General features: G+C 34.8%; 1 protein-coding gene across 1 annotated transcript in view; it reads left to right on the forward strand.

Annotated features, from left to right (window-relative positions):
* Nucleotides 1-14,706, forward strand: part of LOC145330520 (uncharacterized) — a 36,412-nt gene that overhangs the window by 12,779 nt on the left and 8,927 nt on the right. Inside the window, exons 3-8 of the mRNA XM_080175148.1 lie at nucleotides 227-357; nucleotides 2,375-2,481; nucleotides 3,014-3,070; nucleotides 5,462-5,560; nucleotides 6,707-6,782; nucleotides 7,454-7,579. Of these exons, the coding sequence (XP_080031274.1) occupies nucleotides 227-357; nucleotides 2,375-2,481; nucleotides 3,014-3,070; nucleotides 5,462-5,560; nucleotides 6,707-6,782; nucleotides 7,454-7,579 (596 nt within the window). The remainder of the gene's footprint in view (nucleotides 1-226; nucleotides 358-2,374; nucleotides 2,482-3,013; nucleotides 3,071-5,461; nucleotides 5,561-6,706; nucleotides 6,783-7,453; nucleotides 7,580-14,706) is intronic.

A 14,706-nucleotide genomic window follows, 5' to 3' on the forward strand; every position in this document is an offset into this window, starting at 1 on the left:
GTTCTCCTTTACAATGAAGAATCTAAAAGGATAAGGATAGGTTTATAACTATTTTGAGGAAGTGCATCTCCACCCTCCCAAGAGAAATTTCCCATGGAAGAATACCATCTACAAAAAATTTTCAAAACTTTTTCTTTGGAAGAAGAGGGTTGACTTATTCCCACACCCCCCTACCCCTTCTCTTATGTCTCTTGGGGCTTCACTGACAAATATTCTTTTATTCCAGAGGTACTAGCAGAAGAGCCACAAGAAGATTGTAGCAGTTCTAGCAGCCAAGGCAGCCAGGGTAGCTGTCGAGGTAGCAGTCATATGACAAGTCAGCCAGAAGCTGCACCAGAACCTTCTGTTGTTAAAACTAGGAAAATTGTTACTTCTAAAATTAATTAATTTTGTAAGCAAGGAGGTATAATTAGTGCTTGAAAAAATTATAATAAGGAAAAAGAGTTGCTTTTTTTGAATATCTATTGTCTAACCCTTTCCGTGGCTCTAACCATGCAGGTCTTCCAAGTTCCAAATCTCTGGACTTTCATAGCTTTCCTTTACTTCAAGTTACGCTCCTACGACAAACGCAGGAGTCCCAAACGTCGGAGTGGACAAACGCAGGAGTGGATTCTAAACCTAACCTATTTTAAACAATATTTTAGGTTGTTTAATACCTAACCCCTGCGGGGGGCTTATTTGTATGTAGATTCATATCTTAATCTAATCTAACCCTTATAGAAATACTTACTTAAATTGATATTTTAACACTCCTGCGTTTGGTCACTTCGACGTTTGGGACTCCTGCTGTCATGGAACCCAAATTACTTGATTGTAAATGTACAGGGAAGTTTCTTATTTGTTTTCTTAGGGAGGGTACACTAGAATTGAAGAAAAGTTAGTAATAAATTAAGAATTCTATCAATATTAACAAATTAAGATCATTTCAATTTTCTTTAAATTAATACTTACACGATTTTGCATTATTCTTCCTTTTAAATTATATCTATATCTACTGAAAAAAGCCTCTATATGTAAAATAGTACACTTGTACAGACCTACATAATTGTATATGACGTAAAAGAAACACTGTAAAAAAATAATCGGGAAACTTTTACAGTTTAATTTTTTGCTGTTTTTCAAATTCAATATCCTAATATATGAATATTTCTTTTCGTTAAGGATCTCGTAACCAATGAACTGGTTGAGTTCTTAATTTTAGGAAAGCTTTACATAAGTCTAAGGATGGTTCTTAGCTATCTTATTCTTAACTTTTATTCATGGGCTTCCTTCCTTAGTTGCTAGGGCAAAACCACTGGTATCAAGTATGTTAACCTCTAAATTTTTATAAGACTCTGTAATTCATTATGAGAAAATGATATAAAAAGCTCGCAAAAGAAAAATATCTTGAAGTGTACTAATAAGAAGTTTTTCCCTTAGATAAGCTAAATCGGATTAGTTTGATTAAAAGAAACAGGATTATGTAATAAGTTTGACCAATTAATATGTAATAGAAATTGTTGTAAAGTTTTTAAGTAAAACTAGCATTAAGTTATTTAATCATTATACATAAAAATTGCTTTAATTTATAATTGTCTTACAATTAATATACAAGGACAAAATTTGTTCTTTGTATAGAATAATTTTTTTCCAAAAGTCCAGTACAAAAAAATTATTAGGTACCTTTATATAAAACTTTGAGCCAATTAATTTTCTTAACTAGTGATAACATTCTACTACAGACATATGTTATCTGGTCTGTCTGTTCGTCAGTAAGTCATATCGATTGTGTAAGTTACATAATGAGTGTCTCAAATTTATATTTAGAACCATAATTTCTATGGGCCTCATTTGTTTTGCTGTAGGATTACTTCTTTATTACCCTTTCAGAAATCATTTTTAGCTTCTAAAAAAAATCAAAAAGAAAAAAAAGGAGATTTTATTATCAGTCTAAAAATAAAATAAAAAAAAATTAAAAAGATTTTAAAGAATTTTGTGTTAAATTATTAGAATATTTTTCCAAAATCAATTATTAAAAAAGTTTGCTCAAATGAGAATTTTTTTTGAATTAATACAGGGGTCATAGACTTACGAGAATAAACTTAAGTTCCTTTTGATATAGCCTAAAACCTGACCTGAATCAATTTAAGCTATATTCTAGAGTAAAAAAGTAACATCTAATACTATTGAGCACTAAAACCCAACCACCTTATTTTTATGATAAATTGAAAATAAGGGGAGGATGTTAGGGCTTTACGCCAGGCTATAATTAATGCTAGGTATCCAAGCAGGTTTAAGAGTGCCCACAGAGGTTAGAAAAAGAAAAAAATTATTATGAGAGGTTAGTGCTCGATGGACACAAAAAATACAAAAGTTACAATTTTGCTCTGAACTCAGATCGCTAAGTGAATCCACGGCTATAGATGCTAATTACCGTGCACACCTTCGGCGCAAGGCGCGCCTCAACAGTGGGCCTGCGCGCATCCATTCCAGAGATTCAAGGTAACCATCAGAGTTAGATCGATTTCCGCTGGTTAGAAACTGGTTCTAAATTGTTTTTATCAATTGGTTTTATAGGAAACAAAATAAAAGAATAACTATAAAATCTTAGATTCATATCTGTTGACAACTGATTATATTACCATACGCCAATATAAATAAAATTCTATGTTTCCTAGTGTGCTAAATAAAAGAATAGAGGGGACAGGGGTTAAATAACTGTATGCTCAAGGGCTGGGGACCCTGTCCCGACTTTTAACTGGTTCTTTAGATATAAGCAAATAGGGGAGGAACTATTAACACAATCAAGTCGCTACAAAAGAGCAGACAGTTATTTGCTAGCAGACAAAAAGGTCCCCGCCTTTTGAACCAGTTAGTTGTCTGAGTTATACATCTATACTATCCTATTGTAATAATTTTGGCAGCTGGTTGCAAGAACGTGATTTTTGAGAGATTTTGAATTAGTTTACTATGTCTTAAATTCCTATTAGTATAAAAAAATTATCATTTAAATTTCAAATGTCAAACTTTTCAGGGGAGGTTTTCAGTCAAGAAAACAATCTTCAGTTGTCTCTTATCCCTTTCAGTCTAGGTAACTTTATTTAATTATTTAGGTATAGTCCCTTTCGTGGCAACGCCTCTTAAGGGGCGTTTCGTCGTATTTTCACAGTAGCTTTTGATAGGTTACTTTATGTTAGGTGATTGCTCCGCAGGGTTAGAGCCCCCCGCAGGGGCAAGAAATAGGAGAAAAGCTACTGTGAAAGTACGAATAAACGTTCATTAAGAGGCGTTGCCACGAAAGGGACTATACTCAATTATTTTTAGCACAGCTACTCTAGAATTAAAAGATTCAGTTGGTCCGTCTAGTGTTTTACAGTCAGTTATATAGTCAAATAACTACAAATTTTAAGATTTTAAATTTTTTCATTGCTTTTAAGATTGTAAGTTTTTACCAGAGATATAATAACAAAGGATTCGACCGATAGAGGACAAAAAAGTATGTATAGAAGATTTGCAGAAACTTTTTATGTTTAAAAATTTCTGTTATAAGATAAATATCATTTTATGAGTTTCGTGTATAGATGACTTGTTTAATTTTATACATTTAACAAGAAATAAAATAGATGCTAGTAAACATTCTTAACCAGCTTTTAAAGTAAGTCTCACGTACAGTCAATCACACACCAAGCTATATAATTGTAGCTGCGCTACTTGAAAACTTTTTTTTCTACTACACTGACAGACAAACAGATAAATTATGAAAGAACAGCCTTGAACTTGAAAGTCCAGGGAGGGAAGGGGCATTTCACTGTAAATTATGCTAGTAACAATTGCAAACACGTTATTCTTTTCTAGGCTAAAAATCAAATATCTTTGGGTACTTTTATTGATTTCTGATTGGTTGCTTTCAAACCAAAAATTTATATTACAATAGGGGAAATTTCATTTCCATATAAACGACCCCTTAAATAATGGATGTAAATATTTAATATTCATTTATTTCCCCGGTATGATCATTTATATCCCTGGTATCAATTTTAGAAGATTTTAAATTTTTTTTGGAAGATTTTAGAATTTTTATTAATTACTAAAAGAAAGAAAAATAATATCAGGGAAATAAATGAAATTTAAAAACCAAAATTAAACCACATTTTAGCATAAAAAATGAGTTTTTGTTTAAATGAGAATGATATTCCTATCCAGTTTTTGTTTAGGAATGAATACCCCATTTATCATCATTAGAGATATATATGAATTTATGGTCCATTGTCAAATCCCTGTGAAAACCTTACAGTTATGAAACAAATAACTTTAAAGAAATAAATAATCTTGAAATTCTTTGATCCAACAGAAATAGTTCTTAAGAGAAACTTTATTAATTTCAACATTTATTTTATATAAAAGATGAAAAATAAAAGTTTGATAAAGTTAAATTTAGAACAGGGAAATTTATAAAAGTATTATTTTTAAAGTTGTTGTCTTCTTAATGCAACTAGTGCTTTCCTTCAAAGTGCCTAGCGAGCACAGACGCCTTTCCTTTAAAAAAAAAAATTGAAAATAGGGGAAAGGGGGGTATTTTTTTGTCAACCTCTGCGGGTTGGGGTCAAATGTTTGAGGGGCCACCCTATTCCCAATATAACAACATTTGATCAAAAGTAAAACACATACACATATGCTCTATCCCTCCTTTACTAAGTTTAATTTTTAAAAGCGAAGCTTTTCTATAATTAGGGTCGGTCCGTCCGTCCGTACGTACGTCCGTCCGTAAGTCCGTCCGTCACAAACGGATAGCTTTTTTCGTTAATTTAGGCATGTTAGAATGGTCCTATCGATTTCAAACTTTGCATGGTGATTCCTCTAATAGTTAGGTACTATTTAGAAAGCGTAGCAACTCTATAATCATAACAAGAATGTCCGTACGTCCATTTTAAACATGTTGATTTTTTACTTTTTTAACAACAAATTTTTATGTGATCTATAATCAAGTCCTAAAAATGTAAGTATGTCCATAAACATTATCCTGTATCAAGCAGTTTTTCAACAAACTTACTTACAATTTTGCTTTGATTCTTATACATTTATATTCTGATTATTCAGTTCTGACACTATGAAAGTGTTAATGTCCGTTTGTCCTACCGTGCTTCGCTTTTATGGATGTTGTCATCCTTGTTTTTGTAGTTTTAAGTTATTTTCTGCTCCTTTCAGTTCACTGGAATGTAGAGCCCCTATATGCTAGGGACTCAGCTGCTAGTATAAAATATGTTTTCAGCAAATGTATTATCTGACCTATTTTTTGTTAACCTACTTTATAGAGAGACATTATAGATAATTAATTTAACCTATTTACTAATACAATTTTTTTAGCAGATTAGTTGCACAAACTTTATACAATAACATTTTGCTGTTTAATTATGTCTAATACACTTATCTTGCGGTAACGCCCCTAGAGGACTCTAGAGGCTCTAACTTTTCATATTTTCAGAGTGGCCTTCATCCAAGGGGATTCAAGCTCGGTGATAGATGTACCTGTTTTTATTGGAACCTCCCTAGATATTGCTACTGTACCAATAACTTCTCAAAGGTATCTATCAATGAAGCTAGAAAAATTGACTCCACAGATTATGATGTCATACGATAGAATAACCAAGGAGAGGCCAGCATAAAATTTACCATTCGTGTATACTGGCCTCTCATTGGCTATTATATCGTATGACGTCATAACCTGTAGAGTCACTTTTTCTAGCTTCCTATCTATCCATCTAACTATCTATCTTTGTTTTCAATTTTAGTTTTACAGCGCGCCTTTAGATGCCTCTAAGGGCACTTGAGTGAAGAAGATAGAGGGGGGGGGGGACAAGTAGACCCACAAATTTTAATTTTAGTTTTAAAAAGAAATTTTTTTAATAATGTTTAATGGGCGATGGGTGTTTTCCCAGGGTCGATTCCTACTATAAATTTCCATGAACTTTTACTGTAAAGGAGAAACATATCAGTATTGCAGTAGTAAGCGATATCTTCAGCTAAAGACAAACACACATCCTGTTACTTTTATATCAGGATGAGAATATACGTTTAAAATATACAATATTATAACCTAACTGAAATATGAAGAGTGAAGAATACATAAACAATTATGACATTTGCCAGTAGCGCATCACAAATTTGCAATAAACAAGAAATTTGCAAACGAAATAAACAATCAAAATTGATACATACATGAAGCACATTTAGAAAGACGTAATTCGTCCTTAAAGGCTAAATTTAACACACTATTGACGCATTTTTATTTTTTGGAAAGAATTATAACTATCTACCACTTATCAATGGGATAATAGTTATTTCTTGCATTGTATAATAAACAGCTTTCCACCTTCTGCATCTCGGAGCTAAAAGAACTGGTTTAACTCTTATATTTGTATATTTTTATATTCGTAGAAAACTGGATGTAATACGATGCTAGACATAATTTTTCAGTATGACTGAGAACCGGTTCTAACACACCGGACATTAATCGGTTTCGAAGCGATACGGAAAAATACTTAACATAGAGACGCTTTTATACTTTAGTTTCGTTTGGTTCCTCTGGGGGTCTCTTTTCAAATTAATACTGTTTATTTTAGTGTGGTAACCCATTTGAGTGCTTTACAAGGCTCCCAATGCTTGAATATTTTAGTTCCGTTTACCACCGCTAGGAGTCTTATTTTTAACCTATTATTTGTATTTATAGGGTTGTGGTAACGCCTGCGAGTGCTTTACAAGGTGCTACAGCCATCAGACCTCGACAACAAATAGATCTTACACGGGTTAGTCAATTTTTATATCTTTCTATCATTGAATTTAAAATGCTATGACTAACCTAAAAATTTTCACATTTTTGGTGTTATTTAAATAAATGGATCAAGAGAAAAAAGGAATAGCTGGTTTCGTCGTAGTTTCACAGTAGCTTTTCTTCTATTTCTATCCACTGCATTGGGCTCTGACCCTGTGGGGGGCCTATCTCCTCACCCAGGGGAGCAATCATTGACATTTAACCTAAGCTAGCTTAACCTAAATTACTGTGAAAATACGACGAAACCCGCTACTTCTTTTTCTTTCCATTATCCAAACAAAAATACTACCTGACACATTATTGACGTTTACAACACATTATGATACTTTGTTAGTATTATGTGAGCTAGGGGACCGCTATACCGTTATACCGTTTTTGATTGAATAGGTTGCCTGATTGACAGAAAGGATTAGGACATTGGATTGTAAATTACGCCAAGTACCCAAAGTTTTATATCCACATTATCTTATTCGTTGGCACAAAAACTTTGGGTACTTTCAAATGGTGGGTAACAAACTGGTACTATTCAACCAATAACTCAATAATCAGATGCGGTATTTTTTATTTTTGATGAATATAAATTTATCAACCATTGCCTTATTCCTTAAGATCTTTGATGATTAATATAATCATTTATATTTTTAGAGAAACTCTCGACCTGAGAAGCGAGACCGGCCCAGCTACCTGAGAACTATGTGGATAATCATCTGTTTAGTCATCATCTGTCTAGCCCTGGCGGGATCTCTTCTTCCCTTCCATACTGACCTCCAGGTAGATAGATAGATTGATATGGTAAAACATTAAAATCCACTTGCTACGAGAAAATATCTGTTTTAAATTGATTTAAAACTACACTGATGTATTAGAGCTGTCCATAATTCATTTCTTCTTATTTGTTTTTATAAGATGACAAAAAACACTTTTATTCAATAATAGATATTTATAATTCAATAAAGCGTTCTTCTCAAATCTATTTTAATACAAAATAAATGATTTTTTATCTAAACAAGTGGTAATTCAAATATTGATTTTAAAAACAAAATTTAGCATCATTATAAAATTCACGTTCTTCTCAGTTATAAATTCAGTTGGGTGAACGGGATTTTTATAGGGAAGGGGCATGAAATTGAGGTGTTCCAAAAAAGTAAAAGGTTTATTTACACATTCCTCCGTTACTCACGAGAGAAAAATAAATTATTGAAAATTGAACAGGTCTATCTGTTTTAGTTATTGACGTCACATTAAGTGAAACTTCTACTTCTGGGGAAATTTCTTTTCAAACATTTCATTTCTAAAATTGAAAAGAAGTGGAAATAATCGGGGTTTTATCTCAAAATGCCTAGAGAGCATAAAACACCACCCCCCCTCTACTACTTCTCCCTTTATTAGTTTATTAAAAACAGGTTTGGGGGTTGGGGGAGGGGGTGGTTTTCGTGTGATAGTGCTTTACCTTTAGTTTGTTTAGGTCAAACTGGGTGCAGGAGTAGTCCCGCAGGGTTAGGGTTCTATAATAAAAGTGTTATTGAGTAAAATAGAAATAGGACATAAGTGTTTCTTGAGAATTATGTCTTACACCTTAAGTCAAAAAGGTTTACTAAGAAATGTCATTTATCTTTAGGAATTTAACCTTAATTTTCCTTTAAAAATGTACATGTACAAAGAAAAAATTAAAAATACTGGATCTATTACAGTTTACGGTAAAATGTTGCTAAAATTGAATATTTCCTAAAACTTTATTGTCGGCCAAACGGCATGTTGTGTTTATTCATTTCATAACTGGCACGATAAGAAGGTCTATAAATAATCTAGAATATACCATGCCCAAAATTGCATAGGGAATGTGTTACTGGGGGGAAAATAAGTCTGTATTTCGTGCATTTAGATCTGTTGTGCATTATTGACACTTAGCTATTACATAGTCCTTTCCATGACATCGCTCCATATGGGGCGATGATTTTAATTGATCGCCTCTTATGACATGGGGCGATGTGATGGCTCCTTGAAAGGAGCGATTTAATAGCCCCTTATAACAAGAGGCGATGTTATGACTCCTTGAAAGGAGCGATTTGATAGCCCCTTGCCCTAAGAGGCGATTAAATGATCCTTTATCGCTCCTTTATCGCCCCTTCTAAAGAGGAGATGATATGTCCTCTTATCCCAAGGGGCTATTTAATTAAATATCGCCTCTTCATGGCCCCTTCACTATTATATATATCTTAGTCCCTTGATGGCCCCTACATCGCTCCTACATCGCCCCTTCATCGCTCCTCCATCGCTCCTTCTCCAAATTTATATTACATTGTACTTTGATGGCCCCTAAATCGCCCCTCCATCGCTCCTACATCGCCCCTTCATCGCTCCTTCTTCAAATTTATATTACATTGTACTTTGATGGCCCCTACATCGCCCCTCCATCGCTCCTACATCGCCCCTCCATCGCTCCTACATCGCCCCTTCATCGCTCCTTCTTCAAATTTATATTACATTGTACTGTGATGGCCCCTACATCGCTCCTACATCGCTCCTTCATCTCTCCTACATCGCCCCTTCATCGCTTCTTCTCCAAATTTATATTACATTGCAACTTGATGGCCCCTACATCGCTCCTTCATCGCTCCTACATCGCTCCTTCATCGCTCCTTCTCCAAATTTATATTAAATTGTACTGTGATGGCCCCTACATCGCTCCTACATCGCCCCTTCATCGCTCCTTCTACAAATTTATATTATATTGCAACTTGATGGCCCCTACATCGCTCCTACATCGCTCCTACATCGCTCCTCCATCGCCCCTTCATCGCTCCTTCTCCAAATTTATATTATATTGCAACTTGATGGCCCCTACATCGCTCCTACATCGCTCCTACATCGCTCCTCCATCGCCCCTTCATCGCTCCTTCTCCAAATTTATATAACATTGCAACTTGATGGCCCCTACATCGCTGCTACATCGCTCCTCCATCGCTCCTACATCGCCCCTTCATCGCTCCTTCCACAAATTTATATTACATTGTACTTTGATGGCCCCTACATCTCTCCTCCATCGCTCCTCCATCGCCCCATCGCCCCTTAATAGCCCCTTACCTTAATTTATATAAAAAAGCCCCTACATAGCCTCTCCATCGCCCCTTAATAGCTCCTTACCTTAATTTATATAACATAGCCCCTACATAGCCTCTCCATCGCCCCTTAATAGCCCCTTATCTTAATTTATATAACAAAGCCCCTACATAGCCTCTCCATCGCCCCTAATAGCCCCTTACCTTTATTTATATAACAAAGCTCCTACATAGCCTCTCCATCGCCCCTTAATAGTCCCTTACCTTAATTTATATAACATAGCTCTTACATAGCCTCTCCATCGCCCCTTAAAAGCCCATTACCTTAATTTATATAACATAGCCCCTACATAGCCTCTCCATCGCCCCTTACCTTAATTTATATAACATAGCCCCTACATAGCCTCTCCATCGCCCCTTAATAGCTCCTTACCTTAATTTATATAACATAGCCCCTACATAGCCTCTCCATCGCCCCTTAATAGCCCCTTACCTTAATTTATATAACATAGCCTCTACATAGCCTCTCCATCGCCCCTTAATAGCCCCTTACCTTAATTTATATAACATAGCCCTACATAGCCTCTCCATCGCCCCTTAATAGCCCCTTACCTTAATTTATATAGCATAGCCCCTACATAGCCTCTCCATCGCCCCTTAATAGCCTCTTACCTTAATTTATATAATCCTTACCTTAATATATATAACATAGCCCCTACATAGCCTCTCCATCGCCCCTAAATAGCCCCTTACCCTAATTTATATAACATAGCCCCTACATAGCCTCTCCATCGCCCCTTAATAGCTCCTTACCTTAATTTATATAACATAGCCCCTACATAGCCTCTCCATTGCCCCTTAATAGCCCCTTACCTTAATTTATATAACATAGCCTCTACATAGCCTCTCCATCGCCCCTTAATAGCCCCTTACCTTAATTTATATAACATAGCCCTACATAGCCTCTCCATCGCCCCTTAATAGCCCCTTACCTTAATTTATATAGCATAGCCCCTACATAGCCTCTCCATCGCCCCTTAATAGCCTCTTACCTTAATTTATATAATCCTTACCTTAATATATATAACATAGCCCCTACATAGCCTCTCCATCGCCCCTAAATAGCCCCTTACCCTAATTTATATAACATAGCCCCTACATAGCCTCTCCATCGCCCCTTAATAGCCCCTTACCTTAATTTATATAACATAGCCTCTACATAGCCTCTCCATCGCCCCTTAATAGCCCCTTACCTTAATTTATATAACATAGCCCTACATAGCCTCTCCATCGCCCCTTAATAGCCCCTTACCTTAATTTATATAGCATAGCCCCTACATAGCCTCTCCATCGCCCCTTAATAGCCTCTTACCTTAATTTATATAATCCTTACCTTAATATATATAACATAGTCCCTACATAGCCTCTCCATCGCCCCTAAATAGCCCCTTACCCTAATTTATATAACATAGCCCCTACATAGCCTCTCCATCGCCCCTTAATAGCTCCTTACCTTAATTTATATAACATAGCCCCTACATAGCCTCTCCATCGCCCCTTAATAGCCCCTTACCTTAATTTATATAACATAGCCTCTACATAGCCTCTCCATCGCCCCTTAATAGCCCCTTACCTTAATTTACATAACATAGCCCTACATAGCCTCTCCATCGCCCCTTAATAGCCCCTTACCTTAATTTATATAGCATAGCCCCTACATAGCCTCTCCATCGCCCCTTAATAGCCTCTTACCTTAATTTATATAATCCTTACCTTAATATATATCACATAGCCCCTACATAGCCTCTCCATCGCCCCTAAATAGCCCCTTACCCTAATTTATATAACATAGCCCCTACATAGCCTCTCCATCCATCGCCCCTTAATAGCCTCTTACCTTAATTTATATAACATAGGCCCTACAAAGCATCTCAATCGCCCCTTAATAGCCCCTTACCTTAATTATATAACATAGCCCCTACATAGCCTCTCCATCGCCCCTTAATAGCCTCTTACCTTAATTTATATAACATAGCCCCTTCATAGCCTCTTCATCGCCCCTTACCTTAATTTATATAACATAGGCCCTTTATGGCTCCTGTACAGCCTCTGTAATTGTATTGCCCCTTCATTATAGAAGGTAGGGCATTAAGGTAAGGAAGGAATGTGACCCTCTACAGTTTTAAATTTAAGTTTTAAAAGGATGACAAGGATGACAACATTTATAAAAGCAAAGCTCTGAAACGGTAGAAAAAAGTTTAATGAACATTAATAATGTAGAGTGTCAGAACTGAATAGTCAGAACATAAATTTAAAATTCGAAACAAAATTGTAAGTAAATTTATTGAGAAATTGCTTACATGCAGGAAAATGCTTAAGGACGTACTCACATTTTTTGGACTTGATTATAGATATGATTCGCTTATAACATTCTATTTTGTTGTCCTAGGAATCAGTATCCCAGAAATCAGATTAATCGGATAATTTTGATACATAAAAATTTGTTGTAAGTTAATAATTAGTATGCTTAAAATGGACGTACGGATATTCTGATAATGATTATAGACTTTCTAAATCGTACCTTTCTACTACAGGAATCACATGCCTAAATTAACGAAAATAGCTAACCGTTACAGACGTACGGACTGATCCTTAATATAGAAAAGCTTTGCTTTTAAAAAGTTAAAAAGATTTTTTGAGGGGATGGGGTAATATTTTTCTTGGGGTGAATTTTCTGGGAGGGTGGAGATACCCTCCCTCGAAATAATTATAAACCCTCTATGAACTTAAAAGAAGCTTCACTGTAAAGGAGAACCATATAGGTTCAGCGGTTTTCTACAGACAAAAAAAAGATTACTACTTTATATAATAGGTTATGAAAAAGGAAAAAAAAGCAAGATAACAAGGATAACAACATTCACAAAAGCAAAGCTCTAAAATCAGGAGGTCAAACATAAATTTTGTTAAAATTAGCGTAAGTCTATAATACAAAGTAGAATGATGTCTGTCCATCAATCTGTCTGTCTGTCCGTCTGTCTGTCCGTCTGTCAGTCCTTAAGATCTCGGTAACCACTGGACCGATTATATTCTACTATTCAGGGAATATACCTACTGGTCCTGTGGTGGTTTTAGGCTATTTTCTTGGGGGGTGGGATACCCCCAACCCCCCCAAAAACAAAAAAATCCCCCCCCATTTTTTTTTTGCTGAAGATTTTCTTGGTCCTATTACGAATTTCGCCAAAAAAATTTTTTATCACCTCTTGGGGCAAAGCCCCTAGAGGCTAGGGGCGAATCTGCTAGTATAGAATATAGTAAAAGGGCATAATTTATTTTTAGTATTTGATTATAATACTAAACCTTGTTGTCCTAAGAAACATTACTCCAAAACCCAGATGAATGGGACAATGATATTATACAAAAAAATGGACGTACATACTTTCTAGTAATGAATATAGTATTGTACCCAACTGTTATAGAAATCATTCTGCAAAGTTTGAAATCGATAGGATATTTATAACATGTCTAAATTAAAGAAAATGTCGTCTAACCGTTTGGACGTACGGACAAACCAATCCTTACTATAGAAAAGTTTCGCATTTAAAAAGGAAAATTATAATGAAAATATAATGAATTAATAAAATAAATATAATTAATATAATAACATAATGAAATAAAGAAAAAAGAATAAACTAAGAGAATGAAATTTTTTAGTTAAATAGAATATTGAATAAGGATCATATAATGGACAAACAGACAAAGTAAGTTATAGAGCAGACTTTAAGAGAATATGCTATTACTCAAAGATTATCACGAAACCTAAGTCTTTTGAAGCATAATTGAGAGACAGACAAAATAATTTATAGACTGGATATACATATGTCATGGGAATATTCACTAAAATCTCAACAGTCTATCTTTAACAATAGCAGAGAAAACCACATGCTTAACTTAATGAGAAGAGCAATGACGAAAGGACTAACCCTAATTGTAGAAAAGTCTCTCTTTTAACAAAAAAAGTATTTTTTTTGGTCTGAAGCTTAAAAATTTCATAAACTGACTAAATTCTCCATTTAAGGGAAGCTTCACATAGGTCATGGGATGGTTTTTTGCTTTTTCATTTTCAGATTTAAGCCCCTAATTGGTTTAGGCTATTTTTCTGCCTCCTTACATTAAAAAGAGCGCAGCTGCAAGTGAATAAGAAAAGAGAAATATAAAAGAAGAATACATATTATCCTATTATATAAAGTAGTAAAACATAAACAAACGTTGGAGTGGACAAACCTAGGAATGGGACAATCGTCGGAGTGGACATTGCTTATGTAAAACGCAGGAGTGTCTTTTATTTTATTTATAAGATAAAAATCTTTCAAAACAAAAAAAAAATCTTGAATATCTTTTCTCACAGACTGAAATTTTAAAATCAGTCTAACAGTTTTCCAAAGTAGGTAAGTTCTATCGAAAGGCAAAGGTTTGAAACAGATAGAACATTTCATTAAACTAAAACATATTTTTTTCTCACATTGTTTACAACTGTCAAATATGTTTTTTTATATGCCTAACTTCTGCAGGGGGCTTATTTGTATATTTATATCTTAACCTAACCTAACCTGTGTAGAAATAACTAAACAAATGTTGTTGAAACCTAATTTTTAAGATATTATAGACACTTCTGCGTTTTACTTATATAATGTCCACTCCGACATTTGTCCGAAACATCCTGCGTTTGTCCACGTTAGTAAGGCTTTCTGTTCTGAAACTTAAGATCTCAATAACTACTAAACAGATTGGGCTTTCTATTTCAGGTAAGCTTAATATTTGTCTTGTAATGGCTTTAGGCTA

The sequence above is a fragment of the Acartia tonsa genome, chromosome 10 (assembly GCF_053477335.1).
Source record: "Acartia tonsa isolate MP-2025a chromosome 10, ASM5347733v1, whole genome shotgun sequence".
Taxonomy (NCBI): domain Eukaryota; kingdom Metazoa; phylum Arthropoda; class Copepoda; order Calanoida; family Acartiidae; genus Acartia; species Acartia tonsa.